The 26,663-nt window shown below is 44.2% G+C and overlaps 1 protein-coding gene across 1 annotated transcript in view; it reads right to left on the reverse strand.

Moving 5' to 3' along the window:
- The window catches only part of nbeaa (neurobeachin a), a 117,242-nt gene that overhangs the window by 43,344 nt on the left and 47,235 nt on the right, over positions 1 to 26,663 (reverse strand). Inside the window, 6 exon segments of the mRNA XM_042092854.1 lie at positions 1,154 to 1,262; positions 3,464 to 3,597; positions 4,635 to 4,832; positions 10,589 to 10,735; positions 18,953 to 19,072; positions 23,575 to 23,701. Coding sequence (XP_041948788.1) covers positions 1,154 to 1,262; positions 3,464 to 3,597; positions 4,635 to 4,832; positions 10,589 to 10,735; positions 18,953 to 19,072; positions 23,575 to 23,701 — 835 coding nt within the window.

Genomic DNA, 26,663 nt, shown 5'->3' on the forward strand with positions numbered 1-26,663 from the left:
CTTGATTAAGTGATGAGTCGATACAATGCATTGATCCAATAACAGGCTTTCTGCCATCATGTCTTTTATTAAAGGGAGTGTTTGTCAGAGAATGTTGATTAACTGTACAGTTATGGGCATAAAGAGAATAATGGAAGGGTTCCTAGAGACAGAAAAGAGTACAGGAGAAAGGCGGAGAGTGAAGGGGATGTGGGAGTGTGTGTGTGTGAGTGTGTGTGTGTGTGTGTGTGTATGTGTGTGTGTGTGTATCGGTGGGAGAGAGAGAAAGAGAGAGTGACAGAGAGACAAGAAACAGACAGCGAACAGATGGCACAAACCAGACCTCAGGGACAGTCACTAATGCTGTGTAACCGGCAGTTTTGCAAAGCCAGCCTTGCCTATGTAAGGCAAGCGACAGCAGCGACAGTCTTGCCTATGTACAGGCAAGCGACAGCAGCGACAGTCTTGCCTATGTACAGGCAAGCGACAGCAGCTATGTACAGGCAAGCGACAGCAGCTATGTACAGGCAAGCGACAGCAGCGACAGTCTTGCCTATGTACGGCAATGCATCACTGCTGAAAGCAGCAGCTGTAGCCCTAGCTGAAGCAGGATCTTATGGAGGCTCAGAGAGAACTAGGACCCCTTTTCTCCACACTGAAGGGAACTACAGGAGAGTAGTGTAGACGGGAGGGGTGACATTGGCAGGTTAAATGACTACACACATATTTCACACGTGGGCTGTTATAGAGGTGTTGCTTTTGTTGTTGCATCCATGGTGTGAATAGTAAATTCATGTAATAATCATTTTAATGAGCAATTTCTGTCTGTGTATATCTGTGTGTATGTTTGTGTGTCAGTGTATGTTTGTGTGAATGTGTATGTTTGCGTGAGTGTGTGTGTGTGTGTGTATGTTTGTGTGAGTGTGTATGCTCCATTGTGTGTGTTTGTGTGTGTGTATGTTTGTGTGAGTGTGTATGTTTGCGTGAGCGTGTGTGTGTGTGTGTGTGTGTGTGTGTGTGTGTGTGTGTGTGTGTGTGTGTGTATGCTCCATCCTGTGTGTGGGCATGATAAATGTGTGTGTACAGTATGTCTTAGAGTTCTTTGTATCCATTCACCAGGAGGCTATTTACTGTTCGATGACATGTATGTGACCTTTGGTGGGGGACCCCCTACCTTCTCCAGCAGGTAGCCGATCACCAGGAAGCCCTTCCCCCCCAGCATCTGCTCCTGCATGGCCACGGAGCTCTTCAGCAGCTCCACCAGGAAGGTCAGGAGAGTAGCACTGCAGTGTAAACGAACACACACACACACACAAACACACACGCATGCACGCACACACACACACACATACACACGCACGCGCACACACACACACACACACACACAGGCAGGGACACATGCATAAATATAAGGATATGAAAGTGCATACACATACACACACCGACAAATGCCCACATTAGATGGCGGTAACAACTGCAGTGGCAAATTTTGCCCAAGCAGTGTTCAACCAGGAGAACACAAACGTAAATGTTTGTCTAGACAAGATTAATAAGGACAATACACACTAGTCCTAAATTTACCCAAATCAATATTCCCCATTAGTTCAATTTGAAAATGCAAAGCGGTCCACCGCTCCTTGCTCCAATGTACCATGCATTTCATAATTTAATTTCAGACCTGATAAATTATATCGTAAGTCTGACCTGAGAGACACAGTTACATAAACCGGCTAATATGCAAACTCATATTAGTGTTAGAGCACCAGGAAAAGACATCTAGCTAACAATAATCTCACTCAAGGTCATCATCGCTTCTGTGCTCTTGGTAACTGAGGCATTCCCTAGATAATGACGATCGCCATAGCGACAGGACAGGACAGGAACGCTGCATCAGGAGAGGAGGCGGCGTGTCACACTGCTTCAAAGAAACCTGCACTCTGCTAGAGTGGATGTCAAGAGCCTCTGTTATGTTTGGTCTGCAGAGAAGGGCCTTTGTCTCATCTGACTACGTTAGCGGTTCTCCCTCAAGCTCGGAGACAAGAAAGGAAGAGGGCATCGAGCCGACACGCTCCGAAAGAGGCCCGCGTGCGTGCTGGACTCGATGTGACATGCCTGACATATGAGTGGGCCGCAGCCTCTCAGCGTGCATCTGCAATCTGCTGATTGTGCCTGCAAGCGACGAGTCGCCGTAGCGCTGGACGCTGTTAGTCTGATCATGTCTACCTTCAAGGGTTGTCAGGCTTGTTACACACTGTGTGTGAGGACATCTGAGGTGTGTGTGTGTGTGTGTGTGTGTGTGTGTGTGTGAGTGTGTGCTTGGAATTTCCAAAGCTCTTTTCTCATCATCTCATGGTGTGTGTGTGTGTTTTTGTATGTTTGTGTGTGTGTGTGTGTGTGTGTGTGTGTGTGTGTGTGTGCTTGGAATTTTCAAAGCTCTTTTCTCATCATCTGTACCCCTGCTCTCTACCATCGAATGCCTGACAAGAGCAGACTACTTTCCACCTCAGAGCCCAAAATTAGCATTCATGGTCACTCCACCAAATAACACAGCCATCCCCACAGCAAATCACATCAGCTTCAGTTTGTGCAGAAAGCAATGAGATGAAGAAACTGATACTTCTTGAACAACACACAAACTTGCACATCTATTTCAATATGCATGCCAGTGCAGGGATATTAGCTTTGAAAACGGCTTCCTTCACAACTCTGTCTCAGGTTTTTTTCAAACTACACTGAACACTCAGCCAGACTCAGTTTGATACAGTTCCAGGCATATATGAAGAAAGATTTGGGTCCAAAAGGATCTGGTCATCCTCTGTGCCGCATTGGAACCATTTGCCTTGCTTTGCTTAGACCTGCTTAAGGAAACTGGGATCCCCTTGGTCTTCATGAACACTTTCTTTGCACAGCAGAAGTCATCTCTTGCGAATGTGTTCACACATTTTCATTGGATTCACACAGTTCTCACACCCTTTTGCAACACAGTTGTCATTCAAAGTCCCCAAACTCTATTGGTTTCCCTGTGCTAAACAAAAGGAAAACATCTTTTCACAGGTGGTAGAGATTCCTTGCACAAGTCTGAATCTCTGATACACCTGTGTGAAACTCCTTTGCACAATTGCTATTTGCAAGTAGGCTATGGATCTAAGGCACATTTAGAGAAATTACAGTATTCCTATTTGGTGAAGAAAACAGTACAAAAGGTGTTTACTGTAGGTCTATTTTGATGAAAAATGTCAAGCTGTAGTTCAATGAAATTTGTCTTGTCTAGGTGCTTACTATAAGTCTTACATGTCAATGACAGTTACATCTTGGGAGGAATGAACACAATTATTTTTCATTCAGTACATTTACGGAAGTCTTTTCATTTTTTTCTGATACCAGGAAAATGAGAAAGAAATGGAACAGGCAAAGCAAAAATGCTCATTTTGAGAACTATATTTTGAAGTTTCTATTCTAATCTTGTTTGTACTGTAGTTCTTACCAAACGGTTGTCTCCACAGGGTTGTCGTTGGGCTGCCTGTAGTCCAGCTGGGAGAAGAGTGGAAAGAGCACCTGGATTCCTCCGATGGAGTGGATGGCACTGTGGATGGAGTGGGTGACTATGGCTTTCACGTCCTGCACACACACACACACACACACACACACACACGGGGAAAGAGGACACACTTTAATAACCACGCTCCAAATGACACATCCATTGGGCACTGAGGTGTGTGATTCAAAAGCTGGGGGAAAATCGATAAGGGAAGACACACAATAACCAAGAGCCGGTCCTCAAAGCAATAGTCTCATCCGGGTCTCATTCAATCAGCATATGCACACATGCACGGGCATGCATACAAACACACACACACACACACACACACACACACACACACAAACACACAAACACGCACACACACTTTTGATCATCCGAATGAACACAGACACAGACATAGACAGGGTCCTTATAGTGTGTCTGAAGTGGAATGGGCTCTAGTGCCCATCTCTGTACCCATCTCTACAGACACTATCTGCAAGCTATTATCCTAGCAGTCAGACGGGCAGGTCTGAGTCCAGTAGAGCAGAGGATTCCTAGTTCTCTGTTACTTCCCAGACTGATCCCAGACCTGTAAATATCATCATTAATGTCTTACTGGAGCTCGTAAAGGTGCATTTCAAAAGATTTGTTTGGCAGATTCACCTCAGGTGGCCATTATCAGATGTCATCAGATGTATCAGGCTGTTTTATCTGTCTGTCTGTGAGATTTCATGGGGGATGTAACAAGATGCAGACCATTGGTCAAATATGAACTCACCTTCCAATGACCTACCCACTATCCCACAAGATACAAAACATGTACCAAAACATGGCATGTTTAAGACTCATGGATGACTCCTCTGACTTACTGAAAGTTTATTCAAAATAGCATACAATAACCTATCAAAAGTGTGTGTGTGTGTGTGTGTGTGTGTGTGTGTGTGTGTGTGTGGTGTTTCCACATGTGTGTATGTATATAACCACGTTTTTTCTATCCTATGTGCTGTGGATTTTCAATGTATTGATGTTGATATGTTTATGTATTCTATGCTTTGGCAACACTATTTCCCTTCAAAACCGTCGTGCCAATCAATTACAGTGAACTGGACCAAACTGAATTGAATGAAGTGACCTGCAGCATGAGGGCGTGGGGCGAGTGCACGAAGATGGAGGGGTTCTCCCGGGGCGAGGACTCCAGGCACAGCTGGGCGTCGGTGGCCTTGGCGTTGTAGGTGAAGGAGATGCTGCTGGCCAGCTTGCCGTCGTACAGCACCTGCTTGTGGTGCTCCGCCAGGTGGATGTCACTCTCGGATTTAAACTTGAACGTGCTCTGTGGACAGCAGGAGAAGAAGAGAGGAGGAGGGAGGGAGAGAGACAGAATGAGGGAGAGAGAGGGATGGAGAGATAGAGGGATAGAGGGATGGAGAGACAGGGATGGAGAAACAGAGGGATAGGCATGAAGACAGAAGGAGGGAGAGAGACAGAAAGAATGAGAGAAACAGAAGGAGGGAGAGACAGAGGGATAGGCATGAAGACAGAAGGAGGGAGAGAGACAGAAAGAGAGAGAGATGGAGAGAGAGGCAGAGAGGGGGAGATGGAAATTAGACAATGAATTGCATAATAACAATTGTTCATGTACTACTATAAACATAACCTTAGTACTATGTGATACTACATAATGCACCTGTGGGGATGGGGTGCTATTTGTTTGACCGATTGAGCCCCAAAAGGACTACTCACTTCATAAATATTCTATTTTGTGCTCCCATACAATGCTTCCACCTTTTCAAAACCCACTGATATTCTATCCGTACAATCTATAGTCAGACAAAAAACCTCCTACATTCTGTCATTGCATTTTATTTTGTTGTGTGGCACACTGTCAGAGAAATGGACTGGAGTTGGCATCCAACCCGTCCTGTGGGGCTTCAGAGGACTCCTCAGGCCAAACAACACCACTGAAAAGGCCAGGCAGCATCAGCTCACGCTGGAGCCTGGCAGCACCTCTGGCAGTAATGGTTCCGGCCCCCGTCTCACTCGGTCTGTTTGGCCCTTCCCATCATGCACCGCTAACAGGCAGCAGGTCCCATGGCGTGCCAGGGCCTCAGAGCAGGCAGGGGGGAAGCGGAGGCTGGAGGCTGGGTTCAGACTAAATACCAACCCCCCATCCCCCATGTGACCCCCCCCCCCCCCCCGCCCCAACACACACACACACACACACACACACACACACACTCCAACACCCCCGTGGCAAGCAGAGCTGGAATTCATCTTAAGGGCTTTTCTCATGCTGAGAGTGAATTCTACACTTTTCACTTAAAAAAAAAAAAAAAAAAAAAAAAACACTCACTCAGCATTCTCTGCCATTGCCATGTGCTCGACTGACTTTTCCAACCATCTTGTGTTTCAACAGCAGGCTATGCCAACACGGTCAATAGGGAAGTGCCCACCTGACATGCAGGTTGCAACCCTTTTGTTTCAACGAGTCTGAGAGGAGTTAGAAATCAAGGGGACTCCACTGAAAAGAAAATTACATTTACCCCCCCCCCCCCCACACACACACACCAAAACCCCCCCAAAACAAAACATAATAAAAACACCAACAAGGACATGCGGCACTCTTCATTATGCCAAACCCCTCCTCATTGTCTTTCAAAAGGGACGCTGTTCAAAGGCACATAGTGTTGGCTCTAATTGCGGCCACCCTTCACAATGGGGCCCACGAGTGCCACCTGACAGCCAGGAGGACATAACGAGCCTCTTTTCTCCTCCTCTTCGCCTGTCTCCCGGCCCGCCACACAAAGCAGCGCGCCCACGGCCGGGCACTGAGAGGGCGCACTGGCCTCACACCACCTCCAGCACTGCACTTTGCAACAAAAGACACAGAGAGAGAGCGCGGGGGGGGGGGGGGGGGGGGGGGGGGGTGAGAGAGTTAGACTGAGGAAATGAAACAGAGAAAGCCGCAGAGTGGGAGAGACTGGTAGTGGGACAGGTAGGAGGAAAGCAAGAGACAAAGAGACGAGACAGAAAAAAAGAGCAAGTGTGTGTGTGTGTGTATGTGTGTGTGTGTGTGTGTGTGTATGTGTGTGTGGTGTCTATCTCGCACCCCCCTCTTCATCTTCAGAATAACAAGTACAACACCCTCAACACCCTCTCCCAGTCAGGGAAATGTATACATGTGCAGGTGACGGAGCAGGCGAAGAACAGACGACTCTGTCAGCATCACTTCTGCAGTGTCATATAGTGTGCAGGTACTTCCACATGCTCATAAGGGAGAGAGGTGGAGAGAGATCCAGACAGAGACGCAGATAGATAGAGATATTGATAGATAGATACAGAGCAGACATATAGAGATAAAGAGAGAGATAAAGAGTAGATACTGTAGGTAGAGAAAGAGAGAGAGAGAGAGAAAGAAAGAGAGAGTGAAGAGGAATGAGAGATAATAATTTAGATTTACAATTTGATAGTAACACACACACACACACACACACACACACACACACACACACACACACACACACACACTCTCTGCTTAAACAGCCATGTTTAGCCGTTTCTGCGTGATCTGGAGAGAGGCGATAGGACGTCCAACTTGGGGCTTGTGGGACTTAAAAGACTGACCCGGCTGTCCTGTTCCTGGCTACTGGGCATTCATCTCGGCTGACAGGAAGGGGAGAGAGTGGAGGGGTGGGCAGGTGGAACAGCCAGAGGAACAGAACAAGGTGCCTGGGAAGCGGGTCACTGCTCCCGCCACCACGGCCGTCCCTTACACTGCCGTTAAGCAGCTTGGGCAAGCATGCTTACTGGACACCGCATCGCATCACATCGCCTCACTCCTCCAGTGCTTACTGTCTCTCCCCAGAGACAGAGAGAGAGAGAGAGAGAGAGAGAGAGAGAGAGAGAGAGGAGAGAGAGAGAGAGAGAGAGAGAAAGAGAGAGAGAGGACCAGCTGCTGCAGAATTCACTGACAACGGTAGTGTACACACACACACACACACACACACACACACACCTACAGTAGGCCCTCTACACACACAATCCACCCGCCCCCACCCCTCTCTCGCACACACACACACACACACACACACACACACACACACACACACACACACACCTAGGCCCTCTACACACACAATCCACCCGCCCCCACCCCTCTCTCGCACACACACACACACACACACACACTTACTTCCCTTTCTCTTCCATTCCTCTGCACCCCCCAAAAACACATCCATTGCACATCCATGCTCATTAACTCTCCCTTCCTCTGCAGCCACACACAGTCCCACTCTCCACAGCAGTGGGGTCTGCTGTGTGCTGGCCTTTCTCTGCAGGGTACCAGCCAACAACAGCGCACAGCTTGCCTGGCTAGGACACCCTGCCTGGGCATCAGGGCCTCTTCTGCAGGAGAGTGGGATTCACATTACCACTACACACACACGCGCGCGCGTGCGCAAACACACACACACACACACACGCACACAAACACACGCACACGCACACGCACACACGCGCACACACACACACACACACACTTCCACGTGCCAATGCAACCGGCTGGTGTGGGGCAGCAGGACCCCACAGCAGAATGAGCAGAGCTCTCTCAAGAAAGTTGAGCATCTAAAGCAACATCTGAAGTCTTAAATATGCTACTGGGCATACAAGGCTGTGATCTCTTGAGTGAGGATTAACATACAGCCCAAAATAATTACCACTAAATTAACCCTTCATAATACATAGCCCTGGTTATATATTGTAAGTATAACATAAGCAAAGAGTAACATACTAATGAACAATTATCTCTTTGATATCCTGTTCTTAGGTTACTCAATTATGTTGATCAATATGCTGTTACAACAACAGCAACAGTAATATACTGTAAATAGAGTATAGTTTCACTGTGAAAATGACTTACACTCCACTGAACTGACTCAGTCTAAGCCTTTCCCTCTAAAAAAATCCCAGTGCACTGTGCAGCTACTGTACTCTCCCGCTTTCTGATTTGTCTCAGGTGTTTGGTAGAGCTGCGGCTGAAAGCCAAACGGATATTCAGATTGAAGAGAATCTCCAGCAGTCTCTCAGAGGGACTTTTTCCCCCCTGAAACTCTGATCAGCGTCAAAAGTTCACTCTTTAAGCACACCTCTAAGCATAAGACTGGGTGAATGAAAGGGAGAGAGAAAGAGAGAGAATGCATAGAGAGAGAGAGAGAGAAAGAGAGAGAGAGAGAGAGAGAGAGAGAGAGAAAAAAAAATAATCAGAAACATCCCTTGAGAATTTCACACTCACAGAGCCTTGCATTTTTAATGCAGCACTTTTTAAATAAAGCACTTGGACTCACACATGTTGGCTCACTCGCTGCGTCTGCCTTCCGCCTTCAACTCTGGCATAACACGTTGTGCTGGCTAATAATCCAGGCATTACACGCCACAGCGGTTTCTCTGAGTCCCACGCTGTGGGCTGGGATCAGGCAGCCTGCTTCAGAGGTCTTGGGGAAAGCCTTTCTTTTGGAAATTAGGGTTGAGACATGGGGTTTCGAATAAATCGAAGCTTTTCTACCTATCTGTTCAAAAAAGCCTGAAAATCGAGAGTCTCTTGGAAGGCTTTAGTAACGAAGTGAAGCAATAAATGAAGTCTACTTTTACAGCAGAAAGGCACAAACTGAAAATATGTCAGAGAAGTATGGTAGTTTTGGTAGCTGTGCAGAGTTACAGACATGGCGAGAGACTGCCACGACTATGAGTTGAACAACACATAAACACACTTGGGGCAAATATGAGGTTGTCCATATGCAAGTCAAAGCACACTTTAAACAAGCGAGTTGCACAGAGTGCTGTAAACGCTCCCTGACGTGACAGCCTGTGAAGCGCACAGAGCTACATTTTTCTAACAGGCTGAAGGCAAATCAGCACCATCAGGAATAATGACGACAAGCTATTCAACCTTCAGAATGTCTCTGGTGAGGCTTCTGAGAACCTATATGCCTATATCTGATGTGTACTGAAAACAATCACACACGCACACACACCAAATAGTTGCGAATTTTCCCCCTAATAAGTGTTCTAGGTTTGTCATTAATGATGGGTCCAATTGTTAGGCCAATACAAGTGTGAAGAGTTGATGCGTTGTCTAGTTCTGTTGTAGAGCTGGGCTGTAGAGGCCCATTCTGCCTTGTTATCCGAGGTTGGGAATGGCCTCCTGAGCATTGGCAGATTCCTTCACTCTCTCACAACCTTCAGGAACCCACCAAACAAAGCAATCAATGCCATTACCAACTGAAGCAAAAGCTTGTGATATAAGTGGCTATATGCATGACTAATATCAACAACAACATTGAGAGGCCCATCCACACCAACTAAAACATAAATAGGACAATGGTTTTGTGCTACATATGTGCCCCCTCTTGAGCATCCTGGAAGTTGTACACAGAAGCAGGGAGCAAGTGACAATCAGCAGCAGTCTGCACCGCAAGACACCGAGCCCCCATGTAACCTCCCTGCCTTCAGCCAACGGAAACAGCCTGTCTGCACACAGCACGGGGGGTGGTGGGGTCTTAGAGAGAATGCTAATGGCCACAGGAAGACATGTCATCAGTCGCCACGGGGAACCCGCTCACTTCCTGCTCCAGGGCACGGCTGGTTCGCTCGCTCGACGGCGCCAAGGTCTGGGCAGGCTGCCAGCACGCTGGCCGATATTGACCCTGTTTTATGCCTCTGCACGACAGAGAGACCATCCGCATGCTAGCAATGACACAGGAAGGCCACTTTGTCCCACACATGACAGGAGGCGCGTCCAGCAGGGGACGCAAACGGCAGAGGCAGGGGGAAATGACCACGGCAGTTTAACAGGAAGCAAACAGCCCTCGCCAGACACCCCCCACCACCATTCTAATCAATCTCGGTCCTGCGAACACGCGTGGAGCGAAACAGGTGGCGAATGGCTCACGCCTGTGAAACTTGACAGACACCTCTCGGACCACAGGCTCTGTCAGGGTGGTGGTGGGGTTTGTGGGTGTGTGGGTTGAGGGTTGGGGTCTGGAGCGTTGGTGGTGGGATGGGATTGGAGTTGTTGGCACGCCCATACAGTACCTTATAGCCAGGCCCCAGCTGGTGGATGGCGAAGATCTGCGCCGGGTTGAGCGCCTCGCTGAACACGTACACGGCCCCCAGTTGGCCGCAGAAAACACGGTTAGCGTCGGCCGTCTCCGATGATCCCAGAAAGCATTTGTCATAGCTCTGCAGCACACGCACACAGAGGGAAGGAAATAAGAGGAAAAACACTATTTATTCATAAATAATAAGCCTGTTTAAAACACCGTTCAGTGAATGAAACATTAATGAATCATTGAATTTCAATAGTGTGCACAGCATATGACCGTTTTGTGGCAGAGTACAGACTGCCTTTGCTTTGAGTCTCCAGTTGGTCACCGTCACAATCTGTATTTACATCACAGTCTGTCCATGTTCAGATTCAAGTTTTTTAGTGGTCATTTCAAGGTTTGAGATTTGCATATGAAGAAGGAAACAACTGTGATTCTAGTTCACAGTAGCTTTGTGGCACCGAACTCTCCTTATTTAACAAAGCCAAGGTAAAAAACAGATTTCCATTCTGCCATCTTCATTGCTACATAACTGTCTAACTACTCCAACTACATGGCAAACACAACTAATAATACAATACAGTTAAGAACAAAATGATTCATACCCCTGGCAAATATTGATTTAATGTTGATTTTCTCTTGACCAATAAGTTTGTTCTGACTGAAAATGATACTGCCACTTGCCAAAAGGTTGCAAGACAAAGTGGTAGAAACATGGAATCAGAAAAAGAAACATTTTCATCTTTATTTACATTTTTATGAAAAATGGCGTGTCCAAAATTCTTCATACCCTTTTTAAATGATCAATGGAAACATCTTTATTTGCCATCACAGCTCTCAAAATGGTTTTTAGAATACCTATCAAGCCTCTCCATGTCTCAACAATGATTATAGACCGCACCTTTTTAGCAACAATCCAGGTTTTGAGGCAGGAACGATTATTTGCCATCACTCTGGCCTTGTGCTCACTTTTTTATGGATTGATGTCTGGACTCTGGCTGGGCCACTCTAAAATGTTGTATATGTAATTGAGTATGATGGCAAAAATGAAAAGGCATTTCTACTAATCGATATGGCTGTATGTGCAAAAGACAAAAAGGACAATATAAAAAAACTGATACTTTCCATAAAAACACACACCTTGTGAGGTGTTCACGGCAGTAGAGAATACTTTGAGTAAAAAAAAAAGTATCGTGGCACACTCAGAACTAATATGCTTTAAATTCTGTTCGACCAACGCAGCATTACGCCTTCATCAGGGTAATTTTCACACACAAGTCATGATGAAGGCGTAATGCCGAAACATTGGTCGAATAAAATTTGAAGCATATTACTTGACTCTAATTATGGAATAGAACAAACAAAACAACAAACAAATGTTTAATGCAGGAAACGTCTTTATTTCAGACTATTCAGAGGATTTCATGATTGAAGACATAAAGGAAGAAACTAGCAGGTTTTCTGGCAGGTCTGATATTGCCAACGTCTATCCCTGAAAATATACAAAAAACATACCCAAAATAAGGTCACTACATTCACATTGTTCTAGTTGATGCATCTATGGAAATGTAGCCTATTGAATAGCATATCTGCTTGAATGATCATTATGTCATCATGCCATTTTTGAACTAAAACAATTGATGTACTGTACTCACTCATGCTTGTTTTCATGGTAGCTTTTTGCTCCAGTCAAGTAATAACCTACACCAGCATACCAGTTGAGTAGCCCATCAAAGTGGTTCAGATAACCACTCCACTGGCAATTACCAGTGCAGAAGTTACTTCCCGTACAACAAGTGAAGGTCCATCTGTCAGATTAAACACAGCAAAGAAGAATTTAACACAAATACAAATCCCACAATCTATCCTCTGCATTTACACCAATTACTTAAATCTACACAAGTAGTTTTGAATTACTTGCTACTTCATTTCACTTTATAGTTAAAGTAACTTACAATATCTAGGCATAGATAATCAGAAATATCAATCATTGTTGGTCAGTGTCTAATCTGTTTCACAGAGGTAAAAAGGATTCATTCAGAGATCTTTTGGTCCAAAATGTGTTAAATTTTAAGTTTATATTTGCTTAGTACCTTCTGTCCTCATGGTGATTGTCATGAACACTGGACATCCCTGTAACCACGTAGTTAGTTGGGCACTCAAACATTAAAGGGCCATCCCAGTTATTCACATATCCAGACTCAAAGCAATGTGCTCTCTGTGTAAAAGTGTCTCTGCAGTTAAAATCCCATCTCCGGTCCTCATGCTTATTGTGATGCTCACTAAAAAGAGATCAGATAAAGAACTGGTCAGACCAGAACAGACATACACTTCAATGCACACAACCATTTAGGATTCATTTAATTTGTTTCATTCATTTATTCATCAACTACATTACACAATCTTTTATCTCACCTCAAACTTTTTTATAAATATCTATTTTCCATTTGAATTCTACCACTTTTAAACGAACATCCGATTGTGCCATCCTCAGCTGTTACGTGGGAGGCTGTTCCAAAGGTGAGGTATATAGACTGTAGACACTGAAACCTTCACCAGCAGAATACAAAACACATTCTACGCAATATTTTGAGCATACTTTGTTTAGGCAAAGATAAACATAATTTGTGTACAGGTCGTGATAGTGGAAACAAAATGTAGTACCTCATGATGCCACATGTCATAATCATTCACATAGCGCAAATCTGTGTTTGAAATAATGAATTGATAAATATTTATAAACTGAATACTGCAATTTATTTGAGGTATAAAACACTGGATTATTCTTACCTCTAGCCTCAACCAGGAGAGATGCCAGGAACAGGAAGAGAAGATGAACCGTCTTCATGGCTGCACAGGGATCGTTGCTGTGAATCAGCAGCTCCTTCACAAGCCTTTTATAGGCCTGCCTTTATACATTGCGCTATCATGTGAAACTTTGCAGGTGTTTATCTGAGTCAGTATTTACTTTGGATGAGTATGCCTGTAATCTAGATAGATAGATAGATAGATATATAGATACTTTATTGATCCCCAGGGGAAATTCAAGGTCTCAGTAGCATACAGACATCACACACACATTCACTAACAGCAGAAAAAAGTAATTAAAAGTATTTAATATAAAAAACACAACAAAGCAATAAGGACAGTAGAAGATAAAGAATATACTAAATATACTAAAATACAAATTATACTAAATAACACTTAATCTAAATCAATTCTAAAAACAGTATCCACATAGTGGGTGATTAATCAAGAGGCGCTTGCAATGACTGAGGCAGGGACTGAGCCTGTGATTCTCTGCGCATAGTAAGGTAAGGTAAGGTGCTCTGTGTGAATGAGTGTCATGGTGATGGTGCAAATGAGTAAGTCCAACAGTGCAAGAATAAAGTCTAGAGACCAGCATAAAATAAATATGGACATATCAGCGAGTAGGCAAGGTAATATAAAAAAAAAAATATAGAAAAAACGAATATATATATATATATATATATATATATATATATATATATATATATATATATATATAACTATATTAAGAAAAGGTATAAGTGTGGCCACAATTCGGCTGTGGCATGGAGGGAGGGGTTATGCATATGTGCTAATATCTATAATCTAGGTTTTTTCACTGCCACCTTCAAACCCTGTTCTCTATAGTTGTGTGAGTCAACTTTTTATGGTCATCAAGCCAAACAAATTATGGTCCAGTTTTATGGTCTGATCTTCATCTTGAAATTATGGATCTAATGTGCCCACATTGGTCTGATGATAAACCTTTGAAAATAAACACATACATAAATGTATTTTGAAATTAAAATCATTAAAATTATGAAGTGACCAAGTTTCATACATATCCAACTACCCTGGGTTCTGTCATCCATTACCATATTTTAGTTTTAGAATCTAATAAATATATTTGAGATGATTATCTTAGCATTTAACATTTTACTATAGGGACTATTATATGGTGGTAGTGTAGTGGTTAAGGAGCTGGGCTAGCATGCAGTAGCCAGCAGAGTTGTGGGTTTGATTCCCGGCTGTCACCGTTGTGCCCTTGAGCGAGACAGTTTACCATAAGTTGACAAACTCTGTACATTTTGAAGGAAACTGCCGAAATGTAGCACGACGGAGACTTGAATGAACACAAAAAGTGTGTTTTTGAAGCTATGTATTACTTTTGTAATGCTTTAAGAGGGGAAAACTGCCGTTATGGATGTGACGTGTCAACCAGTCCTCCACGGAACACATACTTAAGTAATGAATTTTGATATGAAACAATTGTATTGTAACACAAACACACAAACACACACACACACACACACACACACACAGAGACACACACTCTCTTATACACAAAAGCAAACTCACACATGGACACACTCAATTACATGCACATGAGTTGCAAGAGTAGGAGATGGAGACAAATTGACAAGTGTAATTTATTTATTGTGGACAGAATGTGCAGGACTGAGCGACGGTCATATTTTCTACCACTATGTGGTACATCTAGTTTATTGCTGCTGTTACTCATGTTACTCTGTGGGTATTAGCTACAGAGGATCTGACACGTCAAATGCTGGTACATCGTGTTGTAAACCTTTGTAAAAAGTAGAGCATCATATTTCAAATTAAACTGTGTTAAACAGACGCTAACTGCAGGCTGAACACATGAGCAACAGATGGAGGTTGCTATGTTAAGTCAGCCATCCTCACCAGCTAACACAATAATCCAGTTACAACAAGAGCATGACAATTACGGGAAGATTCGTTATTAGGTTACTCGAAAATAGACTATGTCAATCACTGGAGGTATTTCAAAATCATGTTTTGTTTTGCTAACGCTTCCTGTGGTGTTGTATCAGCCTAATAATCTCAGTAAATGTCAGTTGTAAACACTAAGGTGAAATGTGTTGAAACTGGCATGACCACCAGAACAGACGTTTCTCGACTATAAACGCCATGGTACTTGCTGACTTCTAAACAAGAGCCTTACAAATTTAATTTAATTTGTTGGAACCTTGAGTCCATTTATTCCTTTTTTAAATATTGCCATGTGAAAAATGTTGTGTCTGTATGGTTGCACACCATATTTATGGTGTAAAAAGAGTAAAAGATCAGTTACAAACAATAAAATATAGACCTAAATGAACATTTTAACAACAGTTCTATTTGTGTGTGCACAACTTTTTTCTCCATGGTAAGGATGACCTTTGCATGGAATTGCCCTAAGGTAAGATGTCTGTAGTAAAATGTTATTTTCTATGTCAAGACCAACATCTTACAATCTGTCAAACTAGCTATGAGGACAGTGTTTGTACTGTAGCCTACTTACCTACTTACTAATAAAACAAATAATATATTTAATTTAGTTATTTTATTAAATACCATAAAACTCCAAATAATAGCCCGGGCTTTTATTTTCCCAAATCGCCAAACTGCACTGGCTAGTATTAGAGACAGGCGTCTATATGAGACAGGCCTTTAATTCCCTTTACACAAAACTTTTCCTCTGCAAAGATGGAAAATATTATCGAATTAATTATTTCAAACACACTGAATGTCTACCTATATGACTAGGCTATCTGATGACAATTACGGATCATCATTCATTTAGTGTTGAGATGTTGTTCATTGAGTGAGATACAGTAAGATCCAAATAGCAGGGATAGCCAGAACAGATGAAACACGTTTTAATTACGTAATTTACAAAGAGATCGCATCACACTGAAAGCTCATATTTTGTCACTAGCAAATAGCCTATATCGGTCCTTTGTCAAATACAGTTGCATTATCAGCCCTGACCAAAACCGTTCAGGAATTATTTATGCAAAAGTGGAACGTGCTTAATGTTTAATTCTCCCTCCTTTTCGGCACGAATGAAACAGCATGAGAGAGCATGAACCATATTGTTTCTCCCGTTTTGTATTTGCCAAATTTGACAACAGTCTACATTTCAATCATAGCCTACTTCCAGGCGCTCGGGAACATATTTTTGACCAGGGGTGCTGAATAACAAAATAATCATGGATGTCCGACGATTTCTCCCCCAGCATATGATTCGAATTTAGACAGCTAAATACATGGGCGGATTATGAACTTTCGGGCCCCTGGGCCCAGATGTATTAAGGGCCCCCCACTTATTGTCGTATATGTGGGAGGGGGGGTTTGGGGGTCCTCCCCCAGAAATGTTTTAATTTGTTTGATGTGATTTCCTGTATTCTGGTGCATTTTGGGGATGGCCAATACTAAATTCAATCAGATTCATATAGCCTACATCCTAAATTGTGGATATTGAGGCAATGATTCCATGCAAAGGCTTGGGCTTCAGGGCCCCCTGACCCCTTGGGCCCCTGGGCCTGGGCCCGGTAGGCCCGTGCAGTAATCCATCCCTGGCTAAATACGCCATTTCACCGCCGTGTATGAGTAGGTCTAAGAGTGAGAAGTTTTATAATGCCCTGGGCAGCCACATTCCACTGCAACTATGCGCAGCACTTGCCACTCCGACTCATCAATAAAAACTGTGCGTGCACACACCAGTCCCATAGAAGCGCACTTGACTTTACATCATTAACCTATTTCAGTATATAGCCAGAGAATGTCCGTAGACGGGCTCTGATATAGCCTAGTCTAAGGTAAATTACTTTTCTGACTTCTTTCTCTGTATCGCCATGGCATTTAGAATAAAGAATAACGTTCGCGAACCGTTCTGGTTTTGTTGCCAGCATGAAAACACACTTACCATCGGCCTATCCGCAAATTTTAAAACACAAGGGATGAATTATGTAATTAAACGATGACAAAGTCGGACATATAGGCATAGTTCATATTGAAAAAAAAAGCTATACAATTTGAAACTCTAGCTTTTCACCGCAGTCTTTTAATGCCATAATCATAACGTGCGCAGTCTGCGCCATACTTAAGCCCAAATCACACCCAAGATTCGTGACGAGATGAGCAGCAACTTGCAACATTCTAAAACCTTGCAACTGTGACCAGACAAGGTGAATGCTTTGCGACGGCTCGCAACGACGTGCAACATCTAATTCCCACTGCTGTAACCTCCTTTCTGTAATGGTTTCGTGTCATTGCGAATCTTTAAACAGACGATCTAACGGGTTTTAGAAGATTAAATACAACCTAAAAACTACAAACTAAAAAACAGACCAGGCCTCTACTGGAGACCGGCCTTTAACCCAAACCTGTAGCCACGCCAGGCGTTTAAAAGAGACAGGCGTCTCTTAGGGACTCGGCGATTATTTGAAGTTTTACGGTAGTGTATTTACTTAATATTTCATTATTATTATTTTTTATATATAAACGAACATGATAGAGACATCAAGTACATCTCTGGAATTCAAAAGTATTACATATCCACAGCTGAGATGAATAAGTCCTGGGAATTATAGTTGTGTGAAATCGAGAGAGCTCAATGCATGAAAAAAAGATAAGAAAGAACACACCATTCCAAACAAGATTATAAATGCTACAGTGTGGTCAAGGACAGAGCCCTGTGATTGAGACTGATGCAGGAAAGCCCAAACCTATTAACCCCTTCATGCTACTAGCTGACCAACATACACCTGTTCTGTCATTCAAAGGCCAAACCGCTTGGAAATAATATGCATTTCTAGCTTCTAGCCACAGCATTTTTGTTGCAAACAAAATCAACCTAAGCGTGCTCAGATGACAGACGAGGCACTGTTGCTCATCTGTCCATCATCGTACAAAGCCCAATTTCATTGGTCCAAACAGTTCTGGTTCGGGCATAGTTGCTCCAATTTTCCTAATTTCACAAGACTCACAACAACACAGAAAATTAGCAATGGAGTATTTTTTTTCCACCAAACCATTCTATGAGATGGGAAATATGTCACCTTTTTCAGCCCTTCTGAGTTTGCAGGTATGATAGAGCTCATATAAAGCCCTAAGCAACGAGTCCCAAGCAATGACTACATTTCAGCATGAATATCCTATACGTTTTATTCAGTCATTCAAACATGATGCATGTTGGCTATATTCTGGTAGTCACACACAGGTTTTAGTAAAGCAAGTATTAGTGGAATCGTGCAAGCAGATTCCTTCAGATGTGCTGATTATTCAAAATATTGACACGCTGTTTGATGTTGCGCTGCTGGCTCTTAAAGGGAATGACAGATTCTCATTGGTTTAATGGATGTTATGCCCAAAACACACCTATGACTGATTAAGAAAAAGAAGAACAACCCTTTTGAACAATGCGCCCGGCGTCTGATCACAAAATGACTTAGCGAATGTGGACTGGACACTTTGCATCTCTGACCAGGCTTTTCAGATTGCTAAAATAGGGCCCTGAAAAATGTGCGCTCATACTCACATCGTTAGTGTTGACATGCCAGGCCATGTCACCATAGGAAACGAGCTGGCCGTTGACGTAGCAGCGGATCTCGCTGTTCCTCCAGCGGTTGTAGATGTGGACGATGCTGATCATGTACCACTGCAGAACAAGAAACACAGAAAAAGGAAACACAATCGATTATTCACACTTACCGGAATACTCTAGTATAAAAAATTGATATATTATTATGTATATACTGTCTGTGTATGATTGTATGGAGCTATACAATCATACATAGCTTATGAAGTAGCCTCACAGAGATAAAAAAAAAAAACCCAGTACATACAATAGACAACAGGAAATGACATACTGTATGCACTGATTTACATTAGCTTTAGAATAAACACAGAGTGTGGTAGTGATGCATAACAGCATAATGGCTGTTAAGCACCAGTCAACATTAACAGTCAGGACCACAAGCCACAGCAGACTCATTCATTCATTCTTACAGGCAGGCAGGGCCAGAGTGACTCAGCGGAGAGCAGTGGGAGGCCCATGGATTCCATTAAGAATAAATGATGAGCCTTGTCATAAGACGTGGTTAATATTGCATGTGCACCATCACGGGCTAGCCTCGTCGCTAAATCTTGGCTCAGGGACACAAAGCAACCTGTCTCGACTCGCCAGGCTAACATAACATGGCAGCGGCCGAATTAAATGCATCACAGTTCAATCATTCCTTCAGGTTCTCAGCGGTTGAAGTACTGTATGTGCAGTGGACCACAACTTAGGAAGCTAAAGATGGGTTCAAAACGTTTGTTCTGCTGGTGTTCTATATGGTAATACCATGTCATTAGAGGGGACTGCGTTGTGCAATATAGGCGTACAAAAACAAATAAAATGTGATAATTTATGCTAAATGGCTAGAGACTAGGCGGAGGATCTTTCAGCAGTGACCTTGCTTTTGTCTTTGTGCTGCATTAAATCTTGATGATGCAAAATAATGTAAAAAGTCAAGTTATGTTTCCCAAATATAAGATTAGTATGATCTGAAGGATGTTAACCAGTGCTGCATGTTTAACCAGTAGTTTGCTCATAAATGTTTTTGTGCAATACAAAATAGTGGAATGAGACATTCTGAGGCATGAGCATGTTCTCACAGCACGCCCACAGACTGGAGTCTGATGAGTTCAAATGTGCTTTGAGTTTTCAATTATAAATCAGAGTAGAGGGACGAGGCGGAGAGAGCACAATCTACATCAAATATCAGGCAGATAGAGAGAGCAGGGGTGTGTGTGTGTGTGTGTATGTACAGTGTATATGTGAGAGTGTGTAGTGTGTGTGTGTGTGTGTGAGTGAGGGAGAGAGAGTGACTGAGGGAGTGAGAGGAGAGAAGGAGAGAGAGAAGGAGAGAGAAACGAAGAAAAAAAGTGAGAGAAAATACTAACGTGGGAGACAACCCTTTTCAAATCACTGGTAAATAAATGTGAAAACTGAGGTGGAAAATCTGACAAGGCAACTCATATGTGTATGTGAAACACTGTCAAGATACCCTTTCTCTTTCTCTCTCACTCTGTGTGTGTGTGTGTGTGTGTGTGTGTGTGTGTGTGTGTGTGTGTGTGTGTGTGTGTGTGTGTGTGTGTGTGTGTGTGTGTGTATGTGTGCAAGCACGCGCAAGTGTGTATGCACAATCACACTTGTGCACAATGACTAATGAGTAAGCACTAGTGAATGATGCTTTAAGGCTAATCACCTCCACACATCAATGAAAAGTTAGCAGAAGTAAAAAAACAAAACATTTTCTGTCTTTTTTGAGTATCTGCACTATGTTATTGTAGCCCCAGCTCTCAAGGGGGTGATGTAATAGATATTTCAAAAACAATACAAAACAATCAAATACAAAACAATATTTACAATATTAAATGATAGATAATTATTTAGAAAAAAAAAAACAATCATTCAGGACGTCTTATCTAGCTAGACCAGAATGCCTCACACATTAGTATGTGTCTCTCTTTCCCCATCATTCTTCCACTACACAACCGTATTTTTGTTTCTACTTGTCTCCTTCAACCAGAGCACCTTCTCCCAGCAGAATGCTCTCTTAACTGCAGGCGCAGCCTAGACTCTACAGGTCCATATGAGAATGTGTGCCCCTACACGTCACACCAGAACGCTGCGTCATCCGCCGCATTCCCCTCCACTCCTTGGAACAGGGTGCAGAGAGGGGAAGAGAGAGAGAGAGAGAGAGAGAGAGAGAGAGAGGGATAGAGAGAGAGAGAGAGAGAGAGAGAGAGGGATAGAGAGAGAGAGCCAGAGGGGGAGAGTGAAAGAGAGGGATAGAGAGAGAGAGAGAAAGCATGAAAGGGAAAGACTTTTGATGTTCATAACCCCTTTATTGAACCATCAGATGGACTATGGATGAAGGACACTTAAAAAGGCCAGAATTATGTAGAAATACCCAATAAGCGGGAGGAAGGAGGGAGAGATAGAGAGAGAGAGGAAAGAAGAGAGAAAGAGCAAAAGAGAAGGGAAAGACGTAAGAAAAAGTGAAACTGTTTCTGCTGGACACTAATTGCTGAAGCACTGGAGTTCACTCTGAAGCAAGGCACACATTCCAGCTCCAGCCTGGCAGGGGGGCAACGAGGGGTGTGTGTATGTGTGTGTGTGTGTGTGTGTGTGTGTGTGTGTGTGTGTGTGTGTGTGTGTATGTGTATGTGTGTGTGGATGAGTTGGAGGGGGGCACACGAAAGGATAAGAGAAGGAGGCAATAGCGGGGGGTGCTGCCAGAAGGCCCGAGGCACGGGGGGCACAGTGGACATTAATTGGCACATCAAAATTCCAGAACGCCTAACTCCTATCCCTCTCCCCTCCCCTCTCTCCATACACCACACACACACACACACACACACACACACACACACACACACACACACACACACACACACTCTCTACAGCAGATTCTCCCCTTGGTCTCTCAAATGTGGCTTATCTATTAAACCTATCCTATCTCCTTTTACTATGTCATTTCCTGTCATTTACAGCAGGGACAAGGGGATGCCTCATGTGAAGCCAGTGTGTGAGTCTGTGTGTTAGTGTGTGTGAGTCAGTGTGCGTGTGTGTGCGCGCGTGTGTGTGTGTGTGTGTGTGTGTGTGTGTGTGTGTGTGTGTGTGTGTGCGTGCGTGCGTGCGTGTGTGTGTGGCGCAGCAGTGGGCCCAGACACACGCAAGGCATTCAGATGAGGCCTGTCACCATGGCTCTCTGTCTCTCCCTTACTGCTTAATCCTGCCTCACAGCCTTTAGTCCTCTGCGTTCTGTCTGCTTCAAGGGCTAACAAGACAGGTGGATAGGTATGTGATGGATAACGCCCCTGATGGAGGGGAGGGGAGAGAAGGAGGGATAGAGAGGGGGAGGGAAGGGCATGGAGAAAGGGATAGATAAACAGAGAGAGAGAGAGAGAGAGAGAGAGAGAGAGCGAGAGAGAGAGAGGGAGGGAGGGAGAGAGAGGGCCTTTTAAAACTACTCAAATTAAACAGCATTTGAAAAACCTTTGAAAACAACCAATCCACTTACTTGGCTAAAAATAAACCTCCCAAGGTCATTAATGAAAACGTATCCCCTCCTTTATACAGTAATTAAAAGAAATGACAGAGAGCAAAAGAAAAAAGAAGGAAAGAAGAGAGAGAGAGAGAGTGAGTGAGAAAGCAAGAACGAAACAAGTGGAGATACAGTAAGAGACAGGCTAGTGTGTGGAGTGGGAGCCAGATGAGCAGGTGGCCATGGGATAGGCGCAGGGGATCTGCTGGAGAGGGCCAGCAGGCGGGAGAGTGGACGGTGGGGAGTGGGGGGAGAACGCGCGTGTCCAGCTGCTGCCCCCCACAGGCCACGCACTGAGGTGCTGGAGCGTGAAGCGTGCACGGCACCACAACCTGCCAGCCTGCCAGGGCAGCGGCCCTCCAGGCCCCACGCACCAGACTATCACAGGCACGCTCATTAGAAACGCTTCTCTAGCGCACTGCCAGATACCTGGACACTGGACAGGGTACTTTCTGCCTTGTTCTAAGTGTCTTGTTACACCAAGGACGCTACTCACATCCTCTCTCACACAAGACATACTCACACATTCTCTCTCTTTTTTCTCTCTCTTTATCTCACACACAAAACATCTGAAGGACTTCCAAGGACAATTCAAGTATTTTGGCTGCTAGCTAACATAACATTCAAGAGATGACAAATATGCAGAAGCCAAGACTTAGTCACATTCCAGCCTCACAACAGTCCTTTACCCTATTACAGTCAGATAGCTAGATAGTTAGTTAGTGAGTTAGTTAGTTAGTTAGTTAGTTAGTTAGTTAGTTAGTAAGTGAGACTGATGCTCATTTTGACAAACAGTGGTAGCCTAAGGGCTGAGCTACACCAGGAGCGTAACTGAAGCGTTCCGTTCGCGTTGCGTCTGCTGCAACAATTAGCTTCCATTATAATCAATGGAAGTAGCTACACCAGACGTGACAGTGGGGCGTACGTTCGAAAAAAATAGACCATTCATCTGAAATGGATTTTAAGCGTCGCGAACGGAACGCTTCAGTTATGCGCCTGGTGTAGCTCATACCTAAGTCATGGAGAGTGCCCTGCTGGGGGTAGAACTTTATGGTCCACTCACCTTCCGGGGTTGGAAGTCATACTTGACACAGTGCTGGAAGCCTTTGCCCTTGGACTTCAGTGATGTCACAATCAAGCAGTTGCCCACAAAATGTGCCGAGTAGCCGATCCCTTTGCTCGTCCGGAAACTGAGGACAGAAGAAACAGAAGAACATGAGGATGCGCTTTGCTCTCTGACATGATAGAACACCGGGTTCAACGTTCACAGAAAAGATTCCTCTCAGATTCTAGATGATTTATCAGAGGTCACTGGTTGACACAGCAAAATGGTAGCTCACTCCCACACAACACTCCTCCCAATATCCGCTTTTATCTCAGTTCAAGACCAACACACACAGGCCCACACTACTGAATGACTTAACCGTCAACTGTTTCAATTTAGGATTTTAAAAATGTCAGTCTCCCTATTAAACTCATATGAATAGCACTTTTCAGACATGGGCAGCTTGGCGCGGTGTGAGTCACCACTGGCATGGCGTGGAATCCCCTGATTGCTCTGTGCCGCGGCTTTGTTGCTGGCACAGGAACAGACGTGGAGGGTCAGTATCGGCTTTGGCATGGCGGCTGGCAGGAATGGCTGGAGGCGAGTTGATAAGACAGGTTATTGGGGCCAAGCCCCCCACCAAAGCCGTGGCTCCCTTGCTTCATCTCTCTCTCCCTCTCTGTGTCTCTCCCTCTCTGTGTCTCTCCCTCTCTCTCTCTCTCTCTCTCTCACCATGGTGCCAGCAGGCGGCACGCTGCTAAGCTCACCAGTGGTGGTGGCGCAGGAAAAGCAGGATTAGGAGGCTGTTTTTTTTTTTTTTTTTACTTGAGTTGTTTTTGCATGGTCAGTGTTTCTGAGCCGGGTGAAGTTGGAAGGTGTAGACACACACACACACACACACACACGCAAAGGCCTTCGGCAGTGCTCATCTGCCACGGGCAGGCTAGTACTGGCTGTGCGGACCTTACATCTCACTCTGGATCCTGTCCGACCGCTAGAGTGGATACGGTGCTGCAGGGCATAACATCTCATGGTTCTGTCTCAGAGAGTGTGGGTCTGGGCTTCAGAAGGACTATAAGAAGCTGGTTTCATTCACCTGTAAACTATTACTGGGAATAGCAATAGATGATATTGTTGTGATAACTTCGGAAGTGACCACACAAACTATGGAATGAGACAACTATGCAGGACTCCTAGGGGCTCTCATGCACAGAGCAAGAGGACTGCATCAACCACAGCTTCGGGTTGCACACTGACATTAAAATCACTGGACACAGCTCGTTTCCGTAACATTTTCTGGCTATTAAAACCCCACTAGAGTAACAACAGAAAAGAAACCCACACTGCTTCTCCGTTCCGCTCCTCTTCAGAAAACCCATGTACAGTCCAGGCGATCGGAGCGAGACGCATGATTACAGGAAAGGTCAGACCTAATGAGGCTTCACAGAGAAGCCTGACCAGGGGGGCTGCGCCACCGCCATCTCACAACAGTCTGGTTTTTGAAAAACATCTGCTCGGCCGTTAATGATTTTGATGACATTTAAGTATTTACATGTTTATCTGGCCAGCAATCTGTTTCGACTCCTGCAGGAGCTAAGTGTTTTTGAAGATTAGCGACGCAGCTCCATCGAAAATGAAATTACTCAGCAGGACTCTATACCGCCTATGCCACCCCCCCCACCCACACACACATACACACACACACACACACACAAAAGTGTAGTGTCTAGATCTTGGGACAGTTAAGTTGTCAGACCTCCTTACACAGCACTCCTTATACTGCAGCACGCAATAACCACAAAGGTGATGGAAGGGGTAGGAGAGGGAGCTTCCCAAGTGTTTAGGTGAGCATTCATGTGTTGTTTTAGCCCACTGACGTGAAGCAAATACCCAGTGTGTCTGTGCGCCACACAATCATTAGCTCACCTGCAGGCTTTGTACTGTTTACGTTTAATACCATTTGCCCTCATCTGCTAACAAGCACTTCCTATGAAAACTTACTGTAATGCTTTAAAACTAGTGTCCATCTACTGTACAGTCATTCAACTCAAAAATGTCAGAAGCAGGAGTGCACTGCCAGAGATCTGAGATCTGGTGAGAATTTGGAGCTGCACGGACTGCTCCACCCACAAGACCCTGATTTTAGAAGGGTTCTGACACAAGAGATCTCTCCTGGGGAAAGTCATGCATATCAGACATATCGGGCCGCCTCATTTCAATTCCTACATATAGTCTTTCATTTCACTGTGGAAAGCCTTTCATTTATAAGGAAAGGGAAAAAACAAGTATATAATTGCCATGCAAAGCACAAATCACTAAAGATAGAGGTGCATGGCATATGACTGTTTTGTCAGTTAAGAGTTCTATGAAAAGCTGCGTGCTTCTATAAAGCTTCAGAAGTAACCACTTGAATCTTCTGTCAAAACACTGATGGTAGACATCTACCAACCATGGTAGGTGTCATAAACATTCTGATACATAACAGTGTTATGCATGTTCCATCTGTCATCGTCTTAAGAACCTTCAGTACGTTCTTAATTTCAGAACCATGACAGCTTTTGCTAACAAACTGTCTAAACTTGGCACAAACTCTTAAGATCAATCATATGATGTCAATCATTTTTAATTTGGAGACTGCATGAGCAGGTGGCAACAAAGTTAGTGGAATATAAGCAGGTAAGTCATACCCTTATTGAATTCTAAAATGTTTTTTCTGTTTTTTTAAAAAATATATTTTGATCTTTTTACATTTATTCAGATAGTACAGTGAAGCGAGTGACAGCAAGCGGGTGGGAGGGAGAGGTGGGGTGGGGTGGGATCGGGAAGTGACCGTGGGTCAGATTTGATTCCTGGTCCCCACTTGAACAGAAATGTGGTACGGGGGGATTGCATCCACTAGCACCACAGCTCCTTCAGTCTTTGGTGATGACCAACTGCAAGGAGAGACTGCAGCAGAACGACGCGTCCAGAGTACAAACTAAACGACACGATTAGGACAAAATGAAAACCTGTACCTGACAGAGAAAACCTAAAGGGGAAAAAAGACCCATTAATCAAATGCTTGTCTGATGTAGAATTCTGACTCCATGCAGTGAGTAGCTCCATTT

Source organism: Alosa sapidissima, chromosome 5 (genome assembly GCF_018492685.1).
Source record: "Alosa sapidissima isolate fAloSap1 chromosome 5, fAloSap1.pri, whole genome shotgun sequence".
In the NCBI taxonomy this organism is placed as follows: domain Eukaryota; kingdom Metazoa; phylum Chordata; class Actinopteri; order Clupeiformes; family Clupeidae; genus Alosa; species Alosa sapidissima.